Source organism: Myotis nattereri (assembly GCF_964212035.1).
Source record: "Myotis nattereri genome assembly, chromosome: 18".
NCBI classification, from domain to species: Eukaryota; Metazoa; Chordata; class Mammalia; order Chiroptera; family Vespertilionidae; genus Myotis; species Myotis nattereri.
Genome location: NC_138093.1, coordinates 10803877 through 10831399, shown reverse-complemented (window position 1 = coordinate 10831399; position 27523 = coordinate 10803877). Strand labels below are relative to the sequence as shown.

At 56.5% G+C, this 27523-nt stretch overlaps 1 protein-coding gene across 1 annotated transcript; it reads left to right on the top strand.

Moving 5' to 3' along the window:
* Positions 1 to 844: 844 nt before the first annotated feature.
* PHGDH (phosphoglycerate dehydrogenase) lies at positions 845 to 27523 on the top strand. Its single transcript, XM_081113041.1, has 12 exons — positions 845 to 1127; positions 7927 to 8078; positions 10789 to 10854; positions 14727 to 14781; positions 14874 to 14972; positions 21483 to 21615; positions 22126 to 22274; positions 23495 to 23647; positions 24160 to 24292; positions 25456 to 25586; positions 26489 to 26726; positions 27237 to 27523. The coding sequence occupies exons 1-12, from the start codon at positions 990 to 992 to the stop codon at positions 27389 to 27391; spliced, it is 1602 nt and encodes a 533-aa protein (XP_080969167.1). The 5' UTR covers positions 845 to 989; the 3' UTR covers positions 27392 to 27523.

Sequence of the window (27523 nt, the reverse complement as noted above, 5' to 3'; positions counted from 1 at the left end):
TGGTGCCCTCCGATGCCAGGCCACCAGAGGACAGGGGCTGTGTCTTTTTCTTCTTCTTCTCATATTTATGGTGCTTTGGTGCATAATCTTTTTTATTTTGTTGCTTGTGAGGAACCATTATATTTAGATATCACTTGTCAGTGGATGTACAGCTTCACATTTTATTTTGCTCTGGAAGAAATTTATCATTTTTATGTGTATGATGTTTCACAGAGTTTTGGTCTTTTTTAATTTTAAAAATATATTTTTTTATTGATTTCAGAGAGGGAGAGGGAGAAACATCAATAAGAGCGAATCATAGATCCGCTGCCTCCTGCAAGACACCCACTGAGGATTGAGCCAGCAACCCCCCCCCCCCCCCCCCGCGCCACCCACACACACACACACACACACACACAAGTGCCCTGATGGTGAATAGAACGGTGACCTTCTGGTTCATCGGTCAGTGCTCACCACTGAGCCACGCAGCCCGGCAGGGGGCTATGTCTTTTTGATGTTCAGGCCCCTTCAGCATGGAGCACAGTGCCTTGCATATAATAGGTGTGTCTTCTACAAATGCCGAGCAGGAATTCATGAATGAGTCCTTAGGAGGAAAGCAATGAAGATGAAGATCCCGGCGAGAACGGATCTTCCTCAGTTTATTGCAGATATAAATCAGCTCAGTCAGCATAAATTGTGCTTCTACTAGTCCATGCTCACCAGGTGCAGGGAAGGGTTTTGGCTGAGATTGAGAAATTCAATCCCTGCGAATAATAAAGTGGGAGGGGAACGGAAGGCTCAGAACCTCGAGGAGGAGGCGGAGTCACCGAAGTTGGAGCATTTCTGTCCAATCAGAGGAGACGGTAGGCGCAGGAGGGGGAGACAAAGGGGGGAGCGGGAGATCGTGAATCCTGCCCAGTTACACAAGCCCGGCCTTCCGAACGGTAGCTTCTCGGCGCCGAGGTGTTTCCGTCCAGGGAGAGCGGTCGATCCCGAGGCCGGCTCCAGCAATGGCCTTCGCAAATCTGCAGAAAGTGCTCATCAGTGACAGCCTGGACCCTTGCTGCCGGAAGATCCTGCAAGATGGAGGGCTGCAGGTGGTGGAGAAGCAGAACCTGAGCAAAGAGGAGCTGATAGCCGAGCTGCAGGTAACGCGAGCGGGAGAAAGACAAGCGCTCGGTGGCATCCTCCTCGGAAACGGGCTGGCCGCGCCCGGGCCAGCGCGCCCCACCCCACCCCCACCCCCCGGCCCCGGGTATCGGTGGATCCTGGGGCCTCCAGATTCAAGGGTTGGGCGGAGGAGGGAGGAACACGCGGCGGTGAGCTGCAGGATGTAAACTTTCCGTGCAGTTTGCAACTGCGCGTATCGCCTTGGCTTGCCACCCGCGAGCATTGCGCTGTGCAGGCTCCGGCGGGATGCCAGCCCGGCCCCCAGCCGGGCGCTGCGCCGGGGCCCCGGGGAGTGGGGTGGGGGGAGGCGGCCAAAGTGGCTTCCCTGCGCCGGGACCTGCGATCCTCCCCGAACCGAGCCCTGGTTCGCCCTGCCGACTCCTGCCTGCCCTGGGGGGGCTCTGGCCGAGCCCCAGCCTGTCTCGTGGCAGCTGCAGCGACGGTAGCAAACGCACCCGCCTTTCGTCTGACGCAAGACTGCTGCGAGTTTTCACCGCCCCTCGGCCTCCTGGGATCTCGGAGGAAACGGGGGCGGGCGGGGGGCGCCCGAGCTCCTGGGCCGCCCACGCGGCTGGGGTCCAAGCTCGGTCTCCGCACGTGGCTGGGGCGGATGGCCTCACTGTGGCCTCCTCGCTGGTCGGGAACGGCCGGACTGGACCAGAATCGATCCCAGGCGCCCCCAGGCAATTGATATTTCTTAGCAAATCGTTCTCAGGAACATATCTCGGTTCGTTGGGAGATATAATGAGCACAATCGACTTCAGATCTTTATCTACCTTGGCGGTCAGGGTCCTGTGAGGGTTGGTGGCCTCGTCCAGTGGCTGTCATTTATTTTGTGAACTCTTCACTCCAGCTCCCGCACCCAGCACCCCGCTGTCTACCCCTCCCCCCCCGCCCCCCGGCTCCCCCCTCCCCCCCGCAGTGTAGCCTCCTGCCAACCACTACCTGCCTCTGCACGGATCCACCCCCTCCATCCTTCCCTCCTCCCCGGGTCCTGGCATCAGAAGAGCAGGCGGCTGCTGTGTTCACGGTGCCATCGCCACCGCGTGGTCCTCACAGCTGCCTGTGCGGTTGTATCTGCTGTCGCGTTTCTCCGTGGACCCTCCCCCATATGCAGCCTCCGGGCGTCCACCCGTTCCCGGACTCAGAGAAGTTTCTGACCCGTCTGTGCCTTCAGGAAGCTTATAAGCTGATTAGGGAACCTGGCCAGACGGCGACCGAGGCGACTGACCAGAGGAGTGGTGAATGAGGCGCCTAGCAGCCCAGCTCCCACTGCAGAAGTGGGGAGCAGGGCTGATCGGCCTGGCCTGGGGGGTGGGGTGGGGTGCAAGGGCTCAGGACCTAATCCGAGGAGCAGGGTGGGTCCAGGTGGGAGGCAGGCGCCTCACACTCCCCACCTCCTCTTTTGTACGGATGGTGCCAATGACCTTGGCTCTGGGCAGTGGCCAGAAGGCAGTGAGTGGAGTGGCCTTCGGCCCAGCTCCAGACCCGCCAGATCACTGGAATGGGGAGCGTGGCCCTTTCTCGGGGCTTTGCAGCTTTCTTATGGAAATCAGAGATCCTATACCCTGGGAGAGGGGAGGGGGCCGGGGGACCAGGGAGGGGTAATTGTGGTGGCGTTGGGAAGCCGGCCAGGTGGGAGCTAGGAGTGTGGAGCTGAAATCTGGAGGCCCTTTTGAAGGCGCTGGGAACTGGCTGGGCAGGAGGGGTGTTTCTTGGCTAGGCTGGCAGGCATCCTGGGGCTGTTGGGAGCGCCGGCCTTCCTGCCTGCTTCTGTGAAGCCTTCAGCTGGGAGTGCTGGGGAGTCCTCTTGGCAGCCGACTGCACGGTGCCCTCTCCTCTCCGCTCTGGGCGCTTTTATTCTGCGTGGAGAGGCATCTGAGTTAGGGTCCCTGCCTCCCCCGTTTCCATCTTCGCAGCGTGGAAGGAACTCCAGCCCATCGCCTGAGCCAGGCCAGGCCGCCGTTCCCACTCCTTCGCATTCTGGGCAGCCCAGTGTGCCCTGGCGTACTCCCCCAGAACCGTCCTTTGCAGACTTGAAGCAAGTCACAGCTAGTCCATTGCTGGGTGAGGACGTCGCTTTAATGGGTCATGATTAGCATTTGAAAAACACACGAAATAAGAACTATGCAGATAGTAAGGCTAATACTGTGTCGTGAAATTTGTTTCAGTTATGTGTGTAGTTGTGGGGTGTGTGTGGGATATGTGAGTTTAAAATCACAGCTCAATCATGTGTTTCTTAACTATGGGTCTTAGTAAAAAAAAATGTTTAGAAAACCGGCCTGGAATAACAAAGCATCTTTTTTTGGAACTCACAAAACTCAAGGCTGTGTACCCTCCTCTCTCAGCACGTGCCACTTCTTCGTTGTTGTTTAAATATGTTTTTATTGATTTCAGAGAGGAAGGGGGAGGGAGAGAGAAATGGAAACATCAATGATGAGAGAATCATTGATCGACTGCCTCCTGCACGCCCCACACTGGGGATTGAGCCTGCAACCCAGTCATATGCCCTGACTGTGAATTGACTCTCGACCTCCTGGTTCATAGGTGGACGGACGCTCGACCACAGAGCTATGCTGGCCGGGCTGGTGTCACTTCTTAAATCTAACATGCAGGAACATTTAAATCTTACCACGGATCAGTGGCTTTTTAATGTTGACCATGACCCACCATCAGAAAGTCATTTTACATCACAACTCAGTATACACATCTACACATGTAGACACACACTTACTAAAGTTGCATGAAATAGCACCTGTACCATATGTGATGCATTTACATATTTTCTTGCTTCATTAAATAGCAGTGCTGGTCAGAATCCATTAGCCCCCCAGGCTGGTAATACATATACCTTTTGCTCATAATTGTAAGAAAGATAAAGAAGGAATTCAATGTTTTGTCCCTTACATTTTCCTCCTGCCATTTATTGCATAGATCTTCCTTTCCCCAGCAGTTTGAAACCTGCCTTTATTATTTTGTAAATCCCCACACATGGGTCTGTTTGTCTAGTGCAGTGATGGCGAACCTATGACACGCGTGTCAGAGGTGACACGTGAACTCAACTTTTTGGTTGATTTTTCTTTGTTAAATGGCATTTAAATATATGAAATAAATATCAAAAATATAATTCTTTGTTTTACTATGGTTGCAAATATCAAAAAATTTCTATATGTGACACGTCACCAGAGTTTAGTTAGGGTTTTTCAAAATGCTGACACGCCGAGCTCAAAAGGTTCGCCATCACTGGTATAGTGCCTGTTTGGCTGTGTTGATTGACTTGGCAATTTCTGAACCTTTCTTTCTCCCGACGGCCTCCCAACTTGTTCTCCCTTTTCAGAAAACTCTTCAGTGCTCACACAAGTAAACCTTAAGCCTCTTATCACACCCAAGAGAAGGGATTTCTGATGCTGGATTTTCAGTCATGTGACCCGATCAAATATTTGGGGAAGGAGGGCGGGGGTGGGGAGAATGGTGAGGGTAGGTTTCATCACTGGATTCATTTATTCAGCGGCGTCTTTTATTGAGTATCAGCTATTAAAATAATCTTTGCTTTAGGAACGGGTGAGAAAAGCAAACTGCAGGTCAGAGAGAGGACCTTTAAATGTGAAGCAGATGATAAAACGGGGGAGGTTCCGTGATGGATGGAGTCCAGGGTTGTTGGCAAAGGTTTCATGGAAGGGAAGTTGTCTGCCTGGAAGAGGGGGTGGCGTGTGGCCAGGCAGGGGGATCCTTTTCCTTGGAGGCAAAGTGCAGTGGACTTGGATGTGGGACAGACACAGTGTCCCCTTTCTGGCCAGGCATTGGCTGATGTTCAACTCGGGAGGTATTCAGAGTACCAGGCGATGGCCGGCAGCCCAGACAGGGTGGCTCCTGTCTGTTTCCTTAACCTTTCCATGCCTTGTACACGCCGAGGCCACACCATACACGTGCAGTGGTGAGTTCTGGTGTGTTGTTGCTGTGAGCTCCTTGGGTGGGGCTGTGAATTGTGTTGACAGGTGTAGCATAATTCCAGATATATATATATATATATACCAGGCACCCCGGAGATGGGAAGAAGAAATGGAAGAAATGAGGCGGGGATGAGGAGGAGGGGATGTGGGCAGCTTTCATTTTGGGGGAGTAGGGGGCTTCAGTTTCTCATCTGTGAAATGGGGTGAGACTAATGCTTCTTTGTAAATGCTTCTTTGAATGTCACATTTTGAGGTTTTATTTCAGAACCACAGATAATAAAGTCACAGACAAGTAAAAGAGCTTGGGGTGCTCATGAGGGGTCTTGCATCAAACTCTCTGCTGTAAAAGTGGAGAAAAGTCTCCTGAAACATCGGTGAAGCCTCCAGATCTAGAGACTCGGCTGCGTGTAAACTTGAACTCCCGTCCCCTCCCCCCACCCCCGGCCGTGGAGGAACGTGGGGCTCTGCGCTCTCTCTGTGCACCTTGTCCTGACTTGTTCCTGGGCTCTGGGCTTGTGCACAGTATGACGGTGGGGCCCTCGCCCTTGGAGCCAGGTGCCCACTGGCCTTTCTTTCTCCAGAATCGAGGTGGTGGGAAGGGAAGAAAGAAAGTTCTCGCGGGATCCAGCTGAGAGCTCTGGGGAGGAAAATGCAGAGACTCCCACTCATGGGAGTCTGAGCAGATGCGGGAGGGGACCCGAGGGCCATCTGTTCTAACCCTCTCATCCAGACGGAGACCAGGGCTGGGGCGACATGACCAACCCAGGCTGGGACCCAGCCTCCGGACGACTCCACGCCTGCTGCTTCCTCACCCACCTGGGCAGCCAGTGGGGATGGGCTGGGTGCTTGTTCACCTGCTCTGCTGCTTGGGGATGCTCATTGGGTGTTTGGGCAACAATATCCTCGTTGTGGGAAGATACCCCAAGAGTCTGGATGAGCTATGAAGACCACCTCGGGGTCTAGCTTAGCCAAGTGGCTAGGATGACTCTAGAACAGCGGTTCTCAACCTGTGGGTCACGACCCTTTTGGGGGGTTGAACGACCCTTTCACAGGGTTCGCCTAAGACCATCGGAAAACACATATATAATTACATATTGTTTTTGTGATTGATCACTATGCTTTAATTATGTTCAGTTTGTAACAATGAAATGGGGGGTCACCACAACATGAGGAACTGTATTGAAGGGTCGCGGCATTAGGAAGGTTGAGAACCACTGCTCTAGAAGGTCTCCGTTTTCACATATGTATGATTTTAGTCTAATGTTGCCTGGGTTTCTGAGCAATTTTGGACCCGCTTCATTGTTCTCTCCTTTCCCCTCTGATTTTAGGAGATGCTTTCCTGTCAGCGGTTTTGTCTCTCACTCAGTCACTTCATTTATTCATTTAGCCGACCACCGTTTATTCATGGAGTGCCTTCCATGTGCCGGCCGAGGGGCTTCTCAGGGTCAGTGGAGGCAGTGATGTCCCTTTGTTATCAGACAGGGGGCCTTGACTTTGTGCAGGAAAAAATTCACCACACGAGCCCAGGTGAATGTCAGAGGACGTTTGTTAAAGCGGGGGACGGGGAAACAAGGAAAGGCTGGGGAAATGAGCCTGGGCGGTCCGCTTTGGCTCCCCAAGAAGCCAGGGAAAAGGCAGCCAGCCACCGCCCATTGCTGCCCTGTTGCAAGCCTCGTGGGGTCCCCCAGAGTTTAGTTCCTGGGAGGGAGAGCGTGAGCTGGATCTTGCTTTTGTTTTTTAAATATATTTTTATTGATTTCAGAGAGGAAGAGAGAGGGAGAGAGAGATAGAAACATCAGTGATGAGAGAATATCATTGATCAGCTGCCTCCTGCACACCCCCTGCTGGGGATCGAGCCTGCAACCCAGGCATGTGCCCTTGACTGGAATTGAACCCGAGACCCTTAAGTCCGCAGGCCGATGCTCTATCCACTGAGCTAAACCAGCTAAGACTGGATCTTCCTTTTGAGGGTTTTTCTTTTCTTTTCTTTTTAATATATTTTATTGATTTCTTACAGAGAGGAAGGGAGAGAGATAGAGAGCTAGAAACATCGATGAGAGAGAAACATCGATCAGCTGCCTCCTGCACACCTCCTGGGGATGTGCCCACAACCCAGGTACATGCCCTTGACCGGAATCGAACCTGGGACCTTTCAGTCTGCAGGCCGACGCTCTATCCACTGAGCCAAACCGGTTTTGGCTTGAGGGTTTTTAAAGGCTGGGCATTTAGGTGAGGTCTTAGGGAAGGATCTCAATAGAATATTCAGCTTTATGCCGATGTACCAAAATGGGATTTATTCTCTTAATTTGTCTGTCTTTGGGTGTGGTTGGCAAATGGCACTAATTGGATTTCTGCTGTCTCCCTGAGTAGGGTGATTTAAGCTATGGACCCTCTGGCTGGGGGCGAGAAATGCACACCATTTACTTTTTTAAAGTGCCCTTGGTTTAGGGAAGGTGGGATTTACTAGATGGCTGAAAACGACAGGCCTCACTTTCCCTGTTCCGCCTGTCCTGGCTTACTGGCCTGTCTCACCTGAGCAGGGCCAGCGACCGCACCAGGTGCTGCACCGGCCTGTCCCCCTGCCTCCTCTCACGCAGTTGAGGCTGAAGCTCAGATTCAGAGCTCCCCAGGGATGGAGCTTGGATTTGAACCCAGACCTGACTTGGGGAGCCTCTTGGATGCGTAAACGGTGCCCCACACCATTGCCTCCTTTTCCTTGAGGCCATCCAGTCAGCCGGCACGTGGGAGCGCCCCCTGTGGGCAAGGAAGCTCTAGGAGGTCTTCCAGAACGGCCCCGTGGACCCAGATGTTTCTTCTTCTGCCTCAGGACTGCGAAGGCCTTATCGTGCGCTCGGCCACCAAGGTGACCGCGGATGTCATCAACGCAGCAGAGAAGCTCCAGGTGGTGGGCAGGGCCGGCACCGGCGTGGACAACGTGGATCTGGAGGCCGCCACCAGGAAGGGCATCCTGGTCATGAAGTGAGTCGTGGAGGCCGGGGGAGGCTGTGGGGCTGGACCTCGAGGAGGGAGGGAGGTATCTACCTTCGGGAAAGCCAGGTCGGAGGTAAGGACTTCCAGGAGGAGGCGTGGTCGAGGCTGAGCCCAGGCGGTGGTCAGTGTCACAGCTTCGTGGGGCCCACGGTTTGCCGTTGAGCTTCTCTTTGTAAACTCCGTGCTTCACAAAGCCACCCCCCAGGTGTCTGCTGGTCTGCAGCCCCGTGTGGGAGTCAGAAGGAAGTTCGTGAACTTATCTGTCCTCTCGGCTCTAGCTCTGCCCTTCCCCCTCCACTGTGCCGTCTGGAGCCAGTATTGTTAGCTCTGCTCTTATCTACAGGCAAATGCACCACCTCAGCGACCAGAGTGACTGCAGGCTTTGTCTTCCTCACTTCCCTGTACCCCTCTGCAGCCAGGACCTCCTGTTTTCCTCTCACACCCCAGGGCCAATAGGAAAAGGGTCCCCACTGGAGCTGGTTTTGCAGAAACCCAGGCGAAAGGTCATATAAGGTCATGTGGGCATGTTCCTGCAAGGGGACACTCAGCCCTGGCTCCCGCCTGGCATGTGGTGAGGCAAGACTGTCCTTGGTCCACTGCTCTGTCCCTTGGAGTCCTTTCCCCTTGGGAACCTCGTGTCCTCCAGTCCTTTCCCTCCACTCTCCCCTATAGGGTAGGGGTGAACTGACTGGTCATCTGACTAGGGTGGGCGATATCCTACAGTAGAAATGTTAGAGGTAACCCATCTGACAGGGTTGCCCTGGGCCCAGAAGCAACAGCCTCCGGCCCCAGCCCCTCTCCCAGCGTCCCCATCCAGTGTCCCCATCCGGCCTGTTCCCTGGGGGGCCAGGGAGCCAGGGTCTTGTGCAAACACAGGCTCCGAGAATCCTTTATTTTTCTTAAACAAGCTCTGCCAGTTTTATTAAAGAACAATTTTGCACGATTTACTTTTCACCTGTCTGCTCTGGCAGGCTGCTAACCATACCGGAATCACCTGTATCGCCTGCCAGTCTGCCTACTCCAGTATCTTCCACACGCGGGGCCCAGCTCGGTGTCATTGCCACCGCGGCGATGGGCCCAGCCTTGGCCGCACGGCCTCGTGCTCTATTTCAGATCGCCTTGGCTGGGCAGTTGGCGAGGGTGACCAGGTTCCACTGGCCTCGTGTGGTCGCTTCCAGAGGCTGCTGTACTTCCCACTTTTCATAGCAGAGGTTGGAGCCTGGAACTGGTCCAGTCCACCGACTTCCACTTTTTTTTGACCACTGTCGTTCTGCCTTCAGTGTGGGGCGTCCCCCGACCAAGAGCAGCTGCCAAGATTTCTGAGGATCCTTTTATCTTGACCTTTTTTTTAAAAAACATAGAATCTCTTAACATTTTTTCTCCTTCTAACCTTCATTTCCAGAGATGCAAAGATCCAGTAGGGGAAGAAGGAGGGTGAACATACTTGTTTAAAGAGCAAACAAAAAAGCCTTTGAGGGGGAAAAAAATGGTTTCATGGGTTGCCATCTCCCTTCTCCTTTCTGAAAGATGGGCACAGTCAGCGCTGCGGTGAGGGGGAAGGTGTGAGGAAGCTTTCTCAGCTGAGGACTTGTTGAGGGGTAGGAGGAGAAGCCACCCGGGTGGAGATAAAAATGTCATTTTGTACCCCTTTTAGAAAGCACTCGTTGGGCCTTTTGCTCATGACCCACTGAGCCGTCAAAAAAGGGCAAAGTAAAAACACTGCTTTTGGGTGAAGTGGCAGCAGTTGTGTTGTTTTGCTTCAATCAGTGGTGTGACAAAGTCAAAAAAATCTATCATAATAAAAGCGTAATATGCAAATTGATCGAACTACCGAACAGCAGAAGGACGTCCTGACGACCTTCCGGACAACCACGCTATGACACGCACTGGCGCCAGGCCAGCCAAGGTGGATGCGAATCGATTGGTTGGGGGTCCTGCCATCACCCCATGATTGCCCCACAGAGGGAGGCCCAGGCCAGCCAAGCGATCACACCCCACGCCTGTTGCCCACAGAGGGAGGCAACCGGTGATGGGGGATGGGGGGCAGCACCACACAGATGACAAGCAGTGGCAGCGGGGCGGGGCGGGGGGGAGCCCGGATAGGCCCTGATCACCGGCCAGGCCTAGGGACCCTGCCAGAGGGGTCCTGGATTGCGAGAGGGGGCAGGCTGGGCTAAGGGACACCCCTCCCTCCCCCATGCACGAATTTTGTACACCGGGTCTCTAATATATATATATATATATATATATATATATATATATATATATATATATCACTTTGTTACGAATAAAAGCCAAGCTGGGCACCTTGGTGAAGGCCAGTGGGCAAGGGGCTGACCTCTGCATCTGATGGATGTGTCACCCATCACAGGCACAGCCTCGGTCGGGTTGATGGCATGAGCCTCGGGATTTGTGCCTCCTCGGGCAGGTGGATTCAGAAATGGGAGGAATCAGACAAAGGGCTGAGCCAGGCCAGGGAGACGCTGCTCTCTCGGGAGAAGGGAGTTTGGGTGGAGAGGCCAGGTGTGTTTCTCTGCTGCAGGCCCCAGCCCTGGGATGTGAAGCCAGGGGTGGTGGCGTGGGACAAGCTCATGGAGCAGAGAGCGAGCACCGTGTGCCCTGAGGGCCTCCTGCTGGGACGGGGGTGAGCGCACCGGGCCTGGGCCCGCTGATGTCCCCTCTCTCCTTTGCTCCTTAGCACTCCCAACGGGAACAGTCTCAGTGCCGCGGAGCTCACCTGTGGGATGATCATGTGTCTGGCCAGGTAAGTCGCTGACTCCTCTCAACAGAGCCGGGCCCCTGGGCATGTCCGTTAGGAGGATTCCGCAAGCAGAGGAACCCGCAGAAGCTTAGTGAGGACGCTGCGCCAGGCTGCGAGGAACGTTCAGCGCCCAGGCTCTGGCGGGCCAAGGGCAGGTTCCCGGTGCTGGCCCATGGGGAGGGGCAGGGACCAGGTTGCTGCTTGTCACCTAGGAGCAGGGTCCTGGGGAGAGTGACTGTGTGTGACCTTTCGTTTCTCCTTCCTCACCTCCCACTCTCCCCATCCATTGTCTGTGCCCCTCCTGGCGGTCGATTTTCACACACTAACTCAGTGATGGCGAACCTATGGCACGCGTGTCAGAAGTGACACGCGAACTCATTTTTTTGGTTGATTTTTCTTTGTTAAATGGCATTTACATATATAAAATAAATATCAAAAATATAAGTCTTTGTTTTACTATGGCTGCAAATATCAAAAAATTTCTATATGTGACACGGCACCAGAGTTAAGTTAGGGTTTTTCAAAATGCTGACACGCCGAGCTCAAAAGGTTCGCCATCACTGCCCTACCTTCTAACCTCCACGCTTGGCGAACGCTCTTCCTGCTGCCGGAGCACCCTTCCCCATCCGCGTCGTCTACGTAACTCTTCTTGTTCTTCAAGATTAAGCTCCAGTGTTAATGCATCCAAGAAGCTGTCTCCGGCTTGGGTGACAGGGCTGGCCTCTCTGTCACTGTCCTCACAGGTCTGTGTTGTAATAAAATAAGATAAAAAGCTGCCCTGAGATCCCCGTGCTTACCCATGGGTTCATAACACAAGGGAACTCAAATGCTCAAATCTCTTGCTTTTTTAACCCAGAATTCTGGGCCTGGGGGCCCCTGGAGTAGGGGGGCAGCCTAGGAACAGTGGATATGACACATGATGCCTGTGAGCCCTACTGTGCTGGTGGTGAAATGATTGCGCTGAGCAGGCAACCCCAGCACTTCTGTGGCCCGGGAAGGGCATGGAGCCAGGGACAGGGCAGGAAGCGGCTCGAGGCCCCTTGGCAGAGCCTGGGATCCTTTTTTTCCTTCTTCCTTGATCTCTCAGTCACTTTCCTCTGCATGTCCCTGGTCCTGAGTCCACAGGGGAGGGTCAGAAGGGTCCACTGGCATTGCATCCCTGAGACCTGGGACCCTTACGCCAGCAGCCAGACAGCAGGACTCCTTGCTTCTTCTCTACCCGGGCCTGAGCCCTGCTGGGCCCCAGAAGTCACTCTTTCCTTCCCTCCAGAGCCGTTCTCCCTCCTGCTGGGGAGGACCTCCAGGGGCTCAGCGTTGCTCTAACTCTTCTCCGAGATCTCTCTCTGAGACCCCAGGGACTCACTGACAGTCACTGGCCAGTGAAGAGGACAGGAGGTTGGAGAGAGAGGAACAGTTCCCCAGCAGCAGGAACCCAGCCCGGAAGGGGCCGCCGAGCTGGCGGTCTGGGTCTCCCAGGCCGTCCGGGCTGCACGTCCAGCTTTATTTAAAAGAGTCGGTACAGTGGGATGGTTTAAAGGTTGCACCCACCACCTCATCCCAGTCCCTCATCCACAACCTGAGAAATAAGTACCCGACAAGAAGGCATTCCCGTCTCATAGCCTGTGTGTTTAATCACCGCGTTCCTGGCAGGGCAGCCCTAGGCGGCAGTGGGCGCTGTGGACGGGACAGTTGAGACGCAGGGGTCCTCAAACTTTTTAAACAGGGGGCCAGTTCACTGTCCCTCAGACCGTTGGAGGGCCGGACTATAGTTTAAAAAAAACTAGTCGGCTGCTAAGCAACAGGCAGCGGCGGCAAAAACACCCAGCGGGCCGGATAAATGTTTTCGGCGGGCCGTAGTTTGAGGACCCCTGGTTGAGAGCATCGAGCCTTGTGGGTGCGGAGCCCTGAATGGGCCTCACAGTGGGGGGCGTTGAACAGATGACGGGAGGAGAACAGTGACATGGAGACTGCAACCAATGCAGATTTCCCCATCTTGCCCACTTTACCTTCTCTTGTGAGTCAGACCCCTCTGGAGCCCCCTCGCCCACATCTTGGTCCCCCGAGACCGGCCTGGTGAGGACGGAACCTGGGAGGCTGACCAGCTGGGTACAGCAGCGAGAGGGAGGCTCTGGGATTTCTTGTGCCCGAGGTGCCATCCCATACATCTTGGCACCTACATCTCAGCGCCGCGGAGTGGGGTGGGCAGAGCTCAGGAGGCGAGGGAGCTGAGAGGAGGCGGGGAGGGGAGTGAGGGTTGGGGGCTCCATCTCACCAAGTGCTGAGACCCAGAGCACTTTCCCTTATTGCTTTCCTGAACCCGGCGCTACAGTGTGATGTGCCGGAGCAGGGAGATGGAGGTTTCCCCTGAAGCGAGTTCCTTAAGCTTGGCTGAGTTTACCCACAAGTCCCCGGGGCTCCCAGTGGAGAACACCCTTACCAGCAGGTGGAAGTCCATAATGGGCAGACAGGAAAGAACTTTTTTTAAATAAGAAGTCAGTGAGGTAGAAACACAGGAACATATTTCGGAATCTCTTTCTGTGCACCCAGCCACCCACAGACCATTGCACGTCTCCTGACCAGCAGGAAAACCTGCATTTCACTCTTAGGAGGCCGCCTGGTGGGAGGCCTTCCTGGGATTTGAATCCGTTCAGCTGCTCCCAGGTGGGCAGAGCTGGGTGGGGTGTTTAACCCCCAGAGCCCCACACTGTGCATTCGTGAGCATTCACTGAGCGAATCGGTGTCTAAACATGTCCTATAAGAGTGTCTAAAACAGGAGATACGCCTTAAACATTCTAACATTGTTTCTTGTCTCTTACTTTTTTGCTACCAGAGAAGCCTGGATGGCCTTGTCCCACAGGACATATCCGCCCCTGTGACCTCTAACTTTGCCCTAGCTTCCTTTGTGTCCTCCAGAAAACACAAGGAGAGTAGACTTCCATGGTGGCCAATAGGAGCAGAGAGGCTGCGTGGGGTGTGGCGTGCGTGTGTGCCGGCCTGAGGTGGTGGGACAGGAGGTGGAGAAGTTAGACGTGTGTGGACTGTGGCACCCACCCACCCAAATCTAGCCTGAGACCCTCGGGGCTTAAACTCCCAAGGACGAAAAACTAATCAGCTGTCCCCTGATATAGTGGAAGATGTTGTAGGTTGTGGCCCTGGGTGGAATAGGAAAATGAAAATTCTTGAATTTCTGGAGCTTTTAATGCCATCAGAGCCTCTCTTATTCCTGCAAACGGCATTTCTTATTCCTGCAAACCCTGGAGGACTGACTTGCGTTTTAGTGCCCAGAGTCACTCTGATATCCCTGGGGGCTGACGTGGAATCAGAACCTCTTCCCAGACTCCTCGCTAGAAACAGAAGTTAGGACTCCAAGTCATTCTGCCCCCCTCCCCTCCCCCCCCCGCCTTTTTTAATGAGTTTGTTTGCTTCCTTATTGTTTTGTTTTTTGTTGTTTGTTTTGTTCATCCTCATCTGAGGATATTTTTCCGTTGATTTTTAGAGAGAGTAGAAGGGAGGGAGAGAGACAGAGAGAAACATTGATGTGAGAGAGACACATCGACTGGTTGCTTCCCGATTGTTTCCCCCACCAGGGCCTGCAACCCAGGTACATGCCCTTGGTCGGAATCAAACCTGGGACCCTTCAGTCCGAAGGCCAACACTCTATCCACTGAGCCAAACTGGCCAGGTCCCAAGTCAAATCTTGCCAAGGGTTCCCCTCAGCTGCACAGCCTCGACCCTCCTGTTTCTGAGCCTGAGCCCCCAGACCCAGGCCGAGCTCGGTGCACGCCAGGTGGAGGTGGCTTGCAGGCATCCTCGCATGCCTCCTTGAGCTGGCGTGGGTCTGCGTGGGCCGGCTCACCCTGTGTCTGTCCTTGCAGGCAGATTCCCCAGGCGACGGCTTCGATGAAGAATGGCAAATGGGACCGAAAGAAGGTGAGCAGCCGGCCTTGCCTCCCCGCACCTGGCTCAGTGCCTGAAGCTCACTCCTGGTGCTGACTTCAGCTTCTTTGCCTGTTTGGTTGCAGTTCATGGGCACCGAGTTGAATGGGAAGACCCTGGGAATTCTTGGCCTGGGGAGGATCGGGAGAGAGGTGGCCGTCCGGATGCAGTCCTTCGGGATGAAGGTAAGGGGTCGGCAGGCTTCCTGTAGGAAGTTTGGAAGAGGCAGCTTTGTGTGCGAGAAGCTGAAGGCCATGTCCTAGGAGGGTCTGATACCCCCCACCCCTCCCTTTTAGAGCCCCTGGCTTAACCAGGCGGTACATCCAGCGAGGAAGGGAGCATTACCTGCTGGTGTGCACTCTTGAACTCAGAACCTGGGGCTGCTCGGTGGAGGTCCTTCAGCCCTGGGGTGGGTAATAGCCCTGAGTCCCAGCGGAGAGGGGTCCCGTTTCCTGCCGACCTGCCCTCCCCTGCTGTGAGGCCTCGTTTGCTGTGTCTGTCGCCTGTGCTGATTCAGGAAACATGAGCAAACTTACACCCTTACGACAGAGCAATTGTCCATCCATCTTCTAGCTCAGGGGTCCTCAAACTTTTTAAACAAGGGGCCAGTTCACTGTCCCTCAGACCGTTGGAGGGCCGGACTATAGTTTAAAAAAAAAACTATGAACAAATTCCTATGCACACTGCACATCTTATTTTGAAGTAAAAAAACAAAACGGGAACAAATACAATATTTGTATTTACATGTGGCCCGCGGGCCGTAGTTTGAGGACCCCTGTTCTAGCTCCTCTCCAGGGTTCAGCAGAAACTGAACGGTGCTTGTCTGTAAGCTGATAGGATCCTAGAGCTGATGGTGGCTGGAGACCCCACACATTTCTCTGAAATCCTGCCTGCCCCCAGGACCCTGCCTTATCTTATGCTGGGAGGCTTCCGGTTGAGGGCGGGTTATCATCAAAAGCAGAACCACACCTGGGGACGTTGCACAGGGGGAGGCCACTCAGACCAGAGAGGGCGCCCAGATAGGCCAGAGTGACAGGCACCTGGGAGGGCTGGGGCCGCCTCCCTGTCTCCAGTGGCTGAGGGGGTGGTGGGTTCACATTGCAGCCAGGGAGGCTTCAGTTAAACATTAAGGGAAAAGGCTTTGAAAATCAGATCATTTCAGGTCTTGAAAAATTTACATGGCCCTGTTCCAGAAGTCTCCATTTCTCCCTGGCTCCCTCCCCCTCTGTCTGTCCCTCCCACTTTCATAGAGCTATAGGGAACTTACTGATGAACCCTTACGTTTTTATTGGCCTCCAGAGTTTGTTAATTTTTGCTGAGGGCTCACAGCAAATGGATGATAGACAAGAACCCAGGTGGGCATCCCATTCTACCACCGTGAGCATCTGCCTCTGCCTCCTGCCTCCTGCCTCTACCCGCTGCACCCCGCCCCCCCATCATATTTAAGTCATCCAGACATCTTCCCGAACCCGAGCACGGGGAAGGGCAGGAACATTTTTCTAGATTCCACGAGCGGTGAGTGTGGCCTGGCAGGATCCATTGACCATGAGCACCAACCAACCCCACGTCCTTCTGGGTAAGGGAGGCGAAGTGCCATCAGCCACGGAGAGCACTTTCTCCTCCTGCCTCTTGAGGGATCAAGGTTTAGCTCACAGGGATTCCCAGTCACCTAACAGGGACAGGGGTCAGGTAAGCTCAGAGCACACATGGCCATCCAGGTAAAGGCTGGTTTCATTGATGGTGCAGTAACTTCGGAGCAGGGCCCAGGCCCCACGGCCCTTCTGCTCCTTTCACTCCCGGCCACGGAGCCATAGCACATCGGATTCTTCCAACTCAGGGACATGTGTTGTCAAGGACTTGAGACTTTGGCAGTGACTTAACTCAGACAAAAAGCCTCACCTCATTTCCTGAATAATGGATGCGATCAGCCAGCCTGTCAGGTCTCTGGTGATACTCGGCTACTCCACTCCTGCGGGAGCTGCTTCTGGGGGACCCAGGGAGATGCAGGACCTTGAGTGTCCGCAGGGGAAGTGACTGACACCCCGCAGACATGTGTCTAGAACCTGCTCATCAATGTTAATCTGTGTTTCCGGGCCCAGCCTGCGTGATACACCCAGATGTGCTACACCCAGCATGGCGTTGAAGGGGGTGGGTTCTTCGCCTCCAGGGCTTCTGTCGAGATGTCTCTGGAGGGTCACTCCGGGCTGTCTTGCTTCTGAGACATGCTGCTTGTAACCCCTGAAACATGTCCATTGTAGTCCAGTGGCGACAACTTCCTTTGCCCAGGCTTCTGCCCAGTGCGTGTCTGTTTTTGCAAGGGCGTAATCTTTAAAACCTCACCCTTGAGGGATGCCCCAGGAAAAAGCCAACGGGCTCTGGTTCCTTGATGATCAGAGGGAGGAGGTAGATCTCCTCCAGGGATTCCATCTTCCCTTCCGTGACCAGGCGGCCCAGCTTGATGACGGGACCCACTCATTGTCCTTGGCTTTGCCTCGACCTCCGAGACCTCGGCCCCAGTCTTTGGAAACCGACATGAGACTGGGAGATCCTGGAAGCCCCTCGATGTCATCCACCCGGGCCATCGACATCACTGTGCCGTCCTGGGAAGTGATGTAACTTGGGAGAACATTGTCACTGAAGACATAGAGTGGACCAGAGGCATAGGGGACACTTTGGGACGTCTGGTTGGGCTGGCCCGGTCGGAACTGCAAAGCATGGACAGGTTATTGGTTATCATCCCTTTCTCTCCCTGGCGCCTGGGCTAACCTGTGTCCTAATCTCACCCAGGCTGGTCTCACTCAGGAGGCTGTTAATGAATGGCTAGCAGCTGGCCCCTCCTGGGGTATGGTGATCTAAGAGCTGACCCCTTGATATCACAGGAGTTGTAGGGAGAGGCTGTCTTGCACTCAGAGGCTGGGGATGGAAGGTCCCCTTTCCTTTCTTTGTGACTATCTGGTCACTCGGGGAAAAGGAGTCCTTCACCTCTGATGGGAGCTTAGCCGGGTGTCTTCCCAGGACCACCTGGGGTGCGTGTGTTGTGGTTGGGGAGGGAGGTTGTGGTTGTTGCCCACCTATACTGACACTCGCACAGGCACAGGTCCAGAAGGAGCCCTGAGCAGCCACCATAGAGCTGCTGTTGACTTGCTCTGAGCCGCGTGGCACAGATGCAGGCTTCCGGGTAATTCTCGAAGCTGGCAGCCTGCTGATGGTCTGAATCATTTGGGTCTCCCCATAGCATTTCCTGCTTGAAGCTTTTTCCCAGGAGTGTTGCTAAATCACAGGTAATCACTTCGGAGACTCAACCAACGCGTGCACGCTGGCATGTCCTCTGGTCTGGAATGGGTAAAAGACCTGCGTGGGCCAGGAGCCGAGCCTTGCACTTTCTTATCAAGGTTTTGTGTGAGGAGCAGACCAGCATCTCACAAGTTTCTCGGTGGCTGGAGTGAATGAGTTTGACTTAGCCCAGAGGGATGGACATTGGGCTGGAGGCACCAGTTGCCACTGATGCTCTCTGGTCTGGCTCACGTGCGCTGAGGTCGGCTGTGTCGGACGCTGTGCTCCCTGGCCCTGCGGAGTCAATGTTATTATCCCCGTTGCAGATAAGGAAACTGAGGCCCGAGAAGGTTATGTGAGACGCTCAAGAAAACAGGGCCAGTGAGTGGTGGAGGCCGGCTCAGACTCTGGGTCTCCTGACTGCTAATCTGTGCTCTTTGCCCTGTACCACCCCGGCGGTCTCCACTCCTGACCCCTGTCGGTTAAGCAGGCCCTTCCCTGAGTTCTTTCTAGATCAAAAGCTCTCTTATCTCGGTCTGTAGTTGGAATTCCTATGGCCCCAAGAGCAGTGATTTTCAAATTCTTCCCAGAGCTTCAGGCTCTGGAAAGGGGCCCGAGGGACAGTGGAAGGGTGGGGGTGGGAGTGGGGTGGGCGGGGGAGGTGGCATTGGGCCCTCACCTCTGTAGCTTTGAATTGATTTGGTTTTTTTTTTGTGTGTTTTTTTTTAAACATATTTTATTGATATTTTACAGAGAGGAAGGGAGAGAGATAGAGTTAGAAACATCGATGAGAGAGAAACATCGATCAGCTGCCTCCTGCACATCTCCTACTGGGGATATGCCCGCAACCCAGGTACATGCCCTTGACCGGAATTGAACCTGGGACTCCCCAGTCCGCAGGCCGACGCTCTATCCACTGAGCCAAACCGGCTTCGGCTGATTTGGTTTTATATTGTGTTTAAGATTTCTTTGTGTGTGGGGGAGAGTGTCAAGGCTAAGCCAAGTGGCTACAGGGTCGAGTGGGCGTGGCTGGAGGGTGGGCATGGCTGTCAGACTCCATCATTGCAGCTTCCATCTAGGGAACCCCGCCTTGCCTAGCTCTCCTGCGCCCCCTGCTGAGCCAGGGGGCCTGGGGCAGGCGGGACCAGCCTCCCAAGGCTGCGTCTGTGGCACCCGCTAGAGGTCGCCTTGGAGTTGCCCTTGGAAAGGGAGGTTCCTTTGTTACCCCGACATCAGGAGTCTGTCTTGGGGCTGGGATTGAGGTGGGGAGTCCTTTATGCCTTTCCCCAAGGCTTCTTCTAGCAATAGACTTCAGATAGTGTTTTTCCGAAATTGCCCCAACGTTTGCACATTGGACATCTGACCTTTTCCAGGGACCTACTGACCTTTTCAGGACCGTACTGAGGCATTGGTCCTCGGCTGGCCGATGTCACCCTTCTAGCCCCCATCCCCTACATGGTCTCCTGGTGCAAGGACCCCAGGTCTTAGCTCAGCACCTTTCTGCCCCGGATGACTCCAGTTAAAAAAAAACCCACAAAAAACAAGAACGGGTTTTCTTTCAAATTCTTTCCCTGCGGATGAGTGAGATACTGTCTCTGTGACAGAAAGCTGAGTCAGGGCCTGGGGGTGCAGGAGATGGTATCCCCTGGCCCCGCCCACTTCCCTTTAGCCCCAGGCAGGGGCACTTGGCCAGCTTGCCCCTTTTCTTGACTTCTGAGAGCCCAGGGTCCTAGAGTTGTGTGAACCCTCCCGTCAGGCTTGGCCCGTGGCCTCTCCTCTCCCCACTCCGCATGCCAAAGCGCATCTGGGTTAGAGATGAAGGGGCCATTGTTCCGCAGGCAGCAGGACAAAGCAGACTTGTGAGAAGACTTGTGAGAATGAGCCCAGAATCCTCCCTCCTCCCCCTGGGCATTTTATTGTCCCCACGAGAGAAAAATAGATTTTCTCTGAGGGCCGGGCCATGTGGGCCTGGGTGCCACCAGCTGGCGATCCCGTAAGGCACCGCGAGGCCGCCTCCTTCCCCAAAGCCTCCACCGTGGTTGGGGTGGGCCTGCGTGGCTCTCCTTCCTCCACACGGTGATGAAAAGTGGGATCCAAACGCTGCACCTCATCCATAACCACTTTCCGTTGCTTCTCCAGGAGCGCTGGGCTTGGTACAGCCATCTTCTTTGCCATTTTATTTTCTAAAATAACTATGTTTCTGTCATTTGCTTTGCACCTGGTTGCAGGTGCCTCCCAGCTGCTCAGCTGGCTTGTAACCTTGCTCAGGGATGGGTGTCTGGCAGCCCAGCTGTTTCTGATGGAGGAGAGATGCTTGCCTCTCCCTCTCCCCTGATTTCTCAGGTGGTCCTGCTCTCTATTGACTGGTCAGTGCCAGGGTGGGGGGTGGTTAGTTAGTCATCACAGCTGGTCCTGGCATCGCCCGCCCACCTGGTTTTGCTGCTTTTCTAAGCCAGGAGCTGAAATACACCTGAAGCCTCGATGTTATCTCCAGGGAGGTGACCGACTATAAATGGCTGCAAGTTGCTCAGCCAGTTTGCTCGGCGGGCTGTCTCAGCTTCCCTCTCCACCTGCCCTGGCTTACTGGCCTGTCTCATTCCCTTCACTGATATGCGATGACCTTTGGCCAATGTGATGCGGTTAGTGCAGCGGACACCCCAAGTTCCCTGCCTGCCCCCGTCTCCCAGTAGTCAACCTTCTTCCTTCTCAGCAGCCTCAGGGGGGTCCACCTCCTCCCCAGACGCAGGTTCTTTCTGGGCCCTCCCCCACGTGGTGCCCTGATGTCTCACTTTCCTCCTCTGTTGTCATTGCTCTCCACCCCCGGCAGCCCTGCCTTGTTGAAAGCATCTGTCACTAGTCATTTCTACCCCCTGGGACTAGTCACATGGTCTGCCTTCCAAGACCAGGTGCATCTTAAACCCCTAAGAGTAACTCCAGGAGAGGGGACCATCCCTTCCCCGTAGTTGTCAGCACGGGTACTTCACCCCCTTCCCCGATGACGAGTCCTGGTCTCTAACCCTGCACCGACGCCCTTCCCTCCCTTCTCCCGCACTCGCTCTGCTCAAGCAGCCAGTGCCCTGCTGTTGTCTGGCCCTGTGGTCCTCCCTTCCTGGTTGTGCCCCACACTGATCCCCGAGTGACCGTCCTCCCTCCCCTGGGCTCCCTGCTGCCCAAGGGCTTCCATGCTCCACGGTGCCCGTACACACAAGCTGCTCCTGCATTTATGGTTCAGAGCCTGCACGCAGACACACCTGCCTTTCAGCTCTGGTCCTGGCCCTTCCTGGTGTGTAAGCCCCTACTACTCAGCGCACTGGTGTCTGCAGAAGGCTTAGCATAGCTTGGTGTATGTAAATGTTCCCTGGTTGCCATTGTTCATAATACAAATACTAATACGAATGACACACACTCTCTCTCATGACCAGACTGTAGGGTACGACCCCATCATCTCACCAGAGGTCTCGGCCTCCTTTGGCGTTCAGCAGCTGCCCCTGGAGGAGATCTGGCCCCTCTGTGACTTCATCACTGTGCACACCCCTCTCCTGCCCTCCACGACAGGTGGGTGTGTCCCTACCTGGTGGTGGCCACAGAAGCCACAGACCAGATAAGGGTGGGCCGCTGCGTAGGGCTTCCACAGACACTGCGTGTGTGTGTGTGTGTGTGTGTGTGTGTGTGTGTGTGTGTGTGTGAGATCAGCTCTGCCAGCACCAGCATGGGATGCTTTGTGAGCTGCCCTGCATTAGAGGGGAGGGGTGAGCCTGCAGGGAGTTTTGGGGTTTTGGGGGTGAGCTGGGGCAACATGTATGGCCAGTGCCCCTGGATACTGGCTGGGCCACTGCAGGCCTTTCTGGTTCCGGACCCACTGGAAGCAGGCATATGTCAGGGGCTTCTAGGAGGTTTCTAAACTGAGTCTGGCCCAGCGCATCAGAGGGGAGGGGAGACCAGAGAGTGCTGTCCTGCAGGAAGGAGGCCTGTGGGAGGAGCTGGGCGGGGAAGGGGGTCCGCGCTGCAGCCAAGCCCGTGGGACCCTGTCACCATTGTGGCATCGTCCTCCCTCCCTCCCTCCAGGCCTGCTGAACGACAGCACCTTCGCCCTGTGCAAGAAGGGCGTGCGCGTGGTGAACTGCGCCCGAGGAGGGATCGTGGACGAGGGCGCCCTGCTCCGGGCCCTGCAGTCGGGGCAGTGCGCGGGCGCAGCGCTGGACGTGTTCACGGAGGTGAGTGCCCGCGTGGGCGGGAGGGGAGGCAAGGGGCGGGGCTGGGGGGGGCAGGAGGCCCTCAAGTCCCGTCTCTGTCCCCGGTAAAGGGGGGAAATGGTCCCGTGTTGTGTGGTTTGAAGAGGCCTCCCTGTGCGGAGGCAGCCACGTGGGCTCCTGCAAAACCCGAGCGTTAAGTTCCTGGTCTGGGCCGCGAAGGCAGCAGCAGCACATGGTTCTGCGGCCGGGCCTGGGGCAGGGAGGGAGGCTTCATGCATTGATGCGGGAATGATGAAGCGAATCCCGCCAAGTCCTCCCAGTGCCCCTGGCTCTCCCTGCCCTTCCTCTCTCCCGGGAGAGAAGCCGGAGGACAGGTTAGAAGCTCCCCGTCCCCCTTCCCCACTCCCACCCCCCACGCTGCCCACGCACCAGACCCAGCTGAGAAGGGTGCATTTCCCCTTGAACCCCGTCGCCGCCTAAACACCAGGAGTCCAGGGGAGAGCGCAGGGACCTTGGCCAAGGCAGGGGGCGGGTGCTGGGCATGTATGAACTGTGTGGCCTTGGCGAGTCCCCGCCCTCCCAGAGCCCCCATAGCACTCGCTGTCCACTCCCTGCCCAGGGTGCACGGTGCACTGGGTCTGTTTCTGGTGACCTTTCTGAACTAGAGGGTAAGGTCCCTGAGGGTTGCCGTCCCCCAGCACAACGCCGTCCACTGGCCCTCTGAGCACTGACTGCCACAGCCTGGGCCCGGGTGATGTGGGAGCCCACAGAGCCCTGGGGACAGTGCCCAGCAGAGAAGAGCCTACGCCCCGTTCCCAAGGGCACTGCTCAGCGAGCAGAAGGGGTGGCGGGACCCTGGAGTGTGGGGAGGAGGCGCCCAGGGGCCACCCGCAGTGTCTGCAAACAGCATGACAGTGAGCGCAGGGGGCGGGGCGTGCAGGGAAGAGCAGCAACCACAGGAGGTACCACGGCGGAGAGCCTCTTGCATTACGGGTGTGGAATCTCCACCACGATGGTATGAGGTAGGCAGTGCTCACCCATTTCTCAGGGAGGGAAACTGAGGCTCGGGAAGATGGAGATTTGCCCAGAGGCACATTTGAATGTGGTCCACTGCTCTGTCCACCACTTTGCTGCGGTGGGACATCCACGAGGAAGCCGGTCACTGAGTCCAGTGACCACGCGGAGGAAATAAGAGTAGGAGGTGCCTTCCCTCCCGCAACTTCCCTGTCCCCTCTGGGCAGGAGCCGCCGCGGGACCGCGCCTTGGTGGACCACGAGAACGTCATCAGCTGCCCCCACCTGGGCGCCAGCACCAAGGAAGCCCAGAGCCGCTGCGGGGAGGAGATCGCTGTCCAGTTCGTGGACATGGTGAAGGGGAGAGCCCTCGCCGGGGTCGTAAGTATCCCCGGAGGGGTGGGGCCCGGAGGTTAGAGGGAGGAGCAGGAGTCTTGGCGATGGGAATGGGGACAGCGGGGACAGCGTGGTGTGGTGGCCAGATTCTGCTCTGGGAGCCGAGATAAGATTCCACTTGAGTCGGCCTCCAGGGGTTGGTGGGGTGGGGGTGGGGACGGTGGCAGGAGCTGGCCTGCCCCTTGCCTGGATGCCCAGGCCTGGCAGCAGGGAGCCCAGCTCCGCCCTGACGTGTAGCCTTGTGCGGAGATTGAGGTTCTCCCCAGGGCCCAGTGTCTGGGAAAGGCTCCTTTGTTCTCTGCAGGCCTGCGGATGCAGGGGTGAGGCTGGGCTGAGGGCTGGACTCCCGTGGGGCAGGGCGATGGAGAAAGCCCCTGATGGTGAGGGTCCCTCTTAGTGGCACACGTCCTCGGCCTGCCACAGGCTCCCAGCCACCCAGCTGTTCGACTCTGCTCCCACTTCTTCCTAACCTCAGCCCCCTCCCTGTCTCCCTGCAGGTGAATGCCCAGGCCCTTACCAGTGCCTTCTCTCCGCACACCAAACCTTGGCTCGGCCTGGCCGAAGCTCTGGGGACTCTGATGCGAGCCTGGGCGGGGTCCCCCAAAGGGACCGTTCAGGTGGTAACGCAGGGTGAGCGGGGGACACTGCAGAGGGAAGGGGAAGCGGGGTGTGGACCCTGCACCCCACTAGGTGTGTCTGCTGCAGGTCAGACAGGGACTCGGAGGTGACCCTGGTCTTGGGACCCCATGTTCCACGTTCTGAGTATTGGCTCACTTGCTACTGAGTGGAGACAGAAGAGGAGGGACAAAAAGTCATTGGGAAATGTGCTTAATCTTCACAGTCACGTTTGCACGTTATTTGAAAGATGTGCGTGTTTGTGCGGTAGCTTAAGGAAGTGCGTGTTTGGGGTGCAAGAGAAACCTCCACAGGAGACAGTTTCCCATGAGAGGCGGTAGGATTGGCGGCCGGAGTCCTGGTTAAGTGACCTGGAGTTTGATTCTGGTTTTGACCCTGTCACTTTCCTGCTGGGTGGCATTCCGGTCTCCGAGCCGTGTTCTTCATGTGTGACGTGAGTCAGGATGGGTGTGCCAGATGCGGTGTGGTGTGGGGACAGTCTGTGCTCTGACAGCCTAAGATGGGCCCTGGGACTGGTTGGGGGCCTTGGGGGCATTTGCTCAGCCGCGATGTGGGAACAGAACAGCGCCCTCTGTCGGCCCCTCGGTGACTGTGCAGGCTCCAGCTGGCTGAGAGGTGCTGGAGAGACCGGAGGCTCTAGCATGGCCCAGACGTCCCTCGGGTCTGTTGACTCTTGGGGAGAGGTTGGGGGTGGGGCAGGTAGACCCTGAGCGTTGTCCGTCCTGGGCCAGGCCCGAGCCAGGGATCCCCACTGGCTTGGGTGCCCAGGCCACAAGGCAGGGGGAGCTGGGCCACAATTCCTTCAATTACCCCTTTCTTCTCCTTGCTGAGGCCAGCAAGGGAGTGAGTGCCAGAATGACAGGCAGGCCAGGGTGGCCGGGCCATGGCAGGTGTGGATTTGGGCTGAGTTCTTTCGACTGGATGAGAGTGCCCTTGGGGTCCAGACCTGGACAGGGCCATGCTGAGCCAGCCTCTGGGCAGGTCTGCTGACCCACTGTGTGTCGGCTCCCCGGGGGAAGCAGGACTGCCCAGGCAGGCTGGAATCGGGGACCCCAGGGTGTGAGGAGCCGTGACCCAAGGTGGGTGCTGGGGTCTCCTGCCCCCCCTGTGTTGCTCCACAAACAGTGACCCGATGGTGGCTTCTTTTCGGTCCCCAGGCCTGTCCCTGAAGAATGCCGGGAACTGCCTGAGCCCCGCAGTCATCGTCGGCCTCCTCAGAGACGCTTCCAACCACGCGGACGTGAACCTGGTGAACGCCAAGCTGCTGGTGAAGGAGGCCGGCCTCAATGTGGGTGCCCGCCCGCCCTCCCCTCCTCACCCCGTGTGCACAGCCCTTCTCCCCCTGCGTGTTCGGAGCACGCCCCCAGCCCTGCTCAGTGAGTGGGAGCCCTGGGGGCGGTCCTGCCACGGATGGTCTGCCTGTGAGAGGCGGCGCAGGTGACGTCTGCATCTGCAAAGCGGGGCTTCCGCCTGCCTCCGAGCGCTGCTGTGCGGGAAAGTGCTGTGTGTGTGCACGTCGGTGCCAGCACCCCCATTTCTCAGCCAGGAACACTGAAGAGCCAGTTTGCGTCTGGCTGGGGGGCTGGGGGGCTGGGGGGCTGGGGGGCTGGGAAGCAGCCTCGCATGCTCAGCCTCTGGCTCCAGCCAGGGCTGCATTCACCATCGAGCCCGGTTCCTTGCTGAGCTTGCACACTCCTTGGGAGCTGGCAACACATCCTCTTCGCCTCTGCTGCCCTCGTGGCTTTTCTTTGGCGTCTTTCCCTCTGGTTCCCTTTGTAGATCAAAGCTTGTGTTTCTTAGCCAGTGGGAGCTGGCAGCAGCCATGGGAAGCAGGGCTCCCACAGCCCCCCTCCTGCCCCTCTGCACACCTACATCCCAATGACGCCTCTGGTTCTGTGCAGGATGCAGTGAGCAAGAGGGGCCAGGCTGGGTCAGCCCGCAGGCAGACCTGCTCACCCAGGTCCTCACAGACCCGCCTCCCTTCCTCCCTCATTCCCACCCCCCTCCAAGCTGTTACCTGTACCAGGCAGATCTGTCCTTCCCTGTGGGGGCCACTGATTCCTCCCCCCATTCTGAATGGCTGACCCAGTGGGCCAGGCTGAAGCCCTACCAATCGGCCATGGGGCTGAGGGAGAGGGTGGGCATGATGCCGCCAGGAGGCGTAACCGTGCCCCTGCCTTCTCTCTGCAGGTAACCTCCTCCCATAACCCCGCTGTGCCAGGAGAGCAAGGATGCGGGGAAGGCCTCCTGAGCGTGGCCCTGGCAGGTGCCCCCTACGAGGCTGTGGGCTTTGTCCAGGGCACCACACCTGTGCTGCAGGCACTCAACGGAGCTGCCTTCAGACCAGAAGTGCCTCTCCGCAGGGGTCTGCCCCTGCTCCTGTTCCGGGCTCAGCCCTCCAACCCTGCCATGCTGCCTACCATGATTGGTGAGGAGGGGGCCTGTGGGACGGGCTGGTGTCCTGAGGCGGAGGTTGGTTGCGGGAGGGGTTGTCCTGTCTTTGATTGATCTCTTCCCTCCCTCCCCCATCTTCCCTCTGAGATTTGACAGTCTGTGCCACCTTGAGCTGCCCAGTCCCCTGGCGCCTGGGCCGTGGGGAGTTTTGGAGCACTTCCTGGCAGAGAGCGAATGAGTTCTCGACAGGGCCAATTTCCCCATCCCTGCCAGCTGCGCGAAGAACGGGCCTGCTTTGTTCTCTCGCTGTTGTTCTGATGAAGCTGGCAGCCAGCCAGTCAGGCAATTGCTCTAGCTCAGTGGCTCACTCCCTGCCTCGCGCGGTGCTCTCTGGAATAAAGCTGAGCAAGTGTTCCCCCTCTCAGCTCTCCGATCCAGATGCCATCAGCCTCCATTGCAGCAGCCATCACAGCAGCCCAAGACTCCCGGCCCCTCGCGTCTCCTTTCCCGTACTCCGGGCCAACCAAGGGTTTCTTCTTCCCAGGGCTCCTGGCGGAGGCAGGCGTGCAGCTGCTGTCCTACCAGACCTCGGTGGTGTCCGACGGGGAGACCTGGCACGTCATGGGCATCTCCTCCCTGCTGCCCAGCCTGGACGCCTGGAAGCAGCACGTGACGGAAGCCTTTCAGTTCCATTTCTGACCTTGGGGCTCACCGGGACCAGCCTTGGGGGCTTTGTGATCCACACTGAGAGGTCACATTCCCGGGGCTGACACCACTTACGTGGTCTGACCCCTGTAATAACCACCTAATAAACAGCCCACCCCCCCACCA

Coding starts and splice junctions, on each gene's coding strand:
- PHGDH (XM_081113041.1), top strand. CDS start 990: ATGGCCTTCGCAAATCTGCAGAAAGTGCTCATCAGTGACAGCCTGGAC. Junction 21,616..22,125: donor TCTCCTGCCCTCCACGACAG/GTGGGTGTGTCC, acceptor CCCTCCCTCCAG/GCCTGCTGAACGACAGCACC. Junction 24,293..25,455: donor CGTTCAGGTGGTAACGCAGG/GTGAGCGGGGGA, acceptor TTCGGTCCCCAG/GCCTGTCCCTGAAGAATGCC.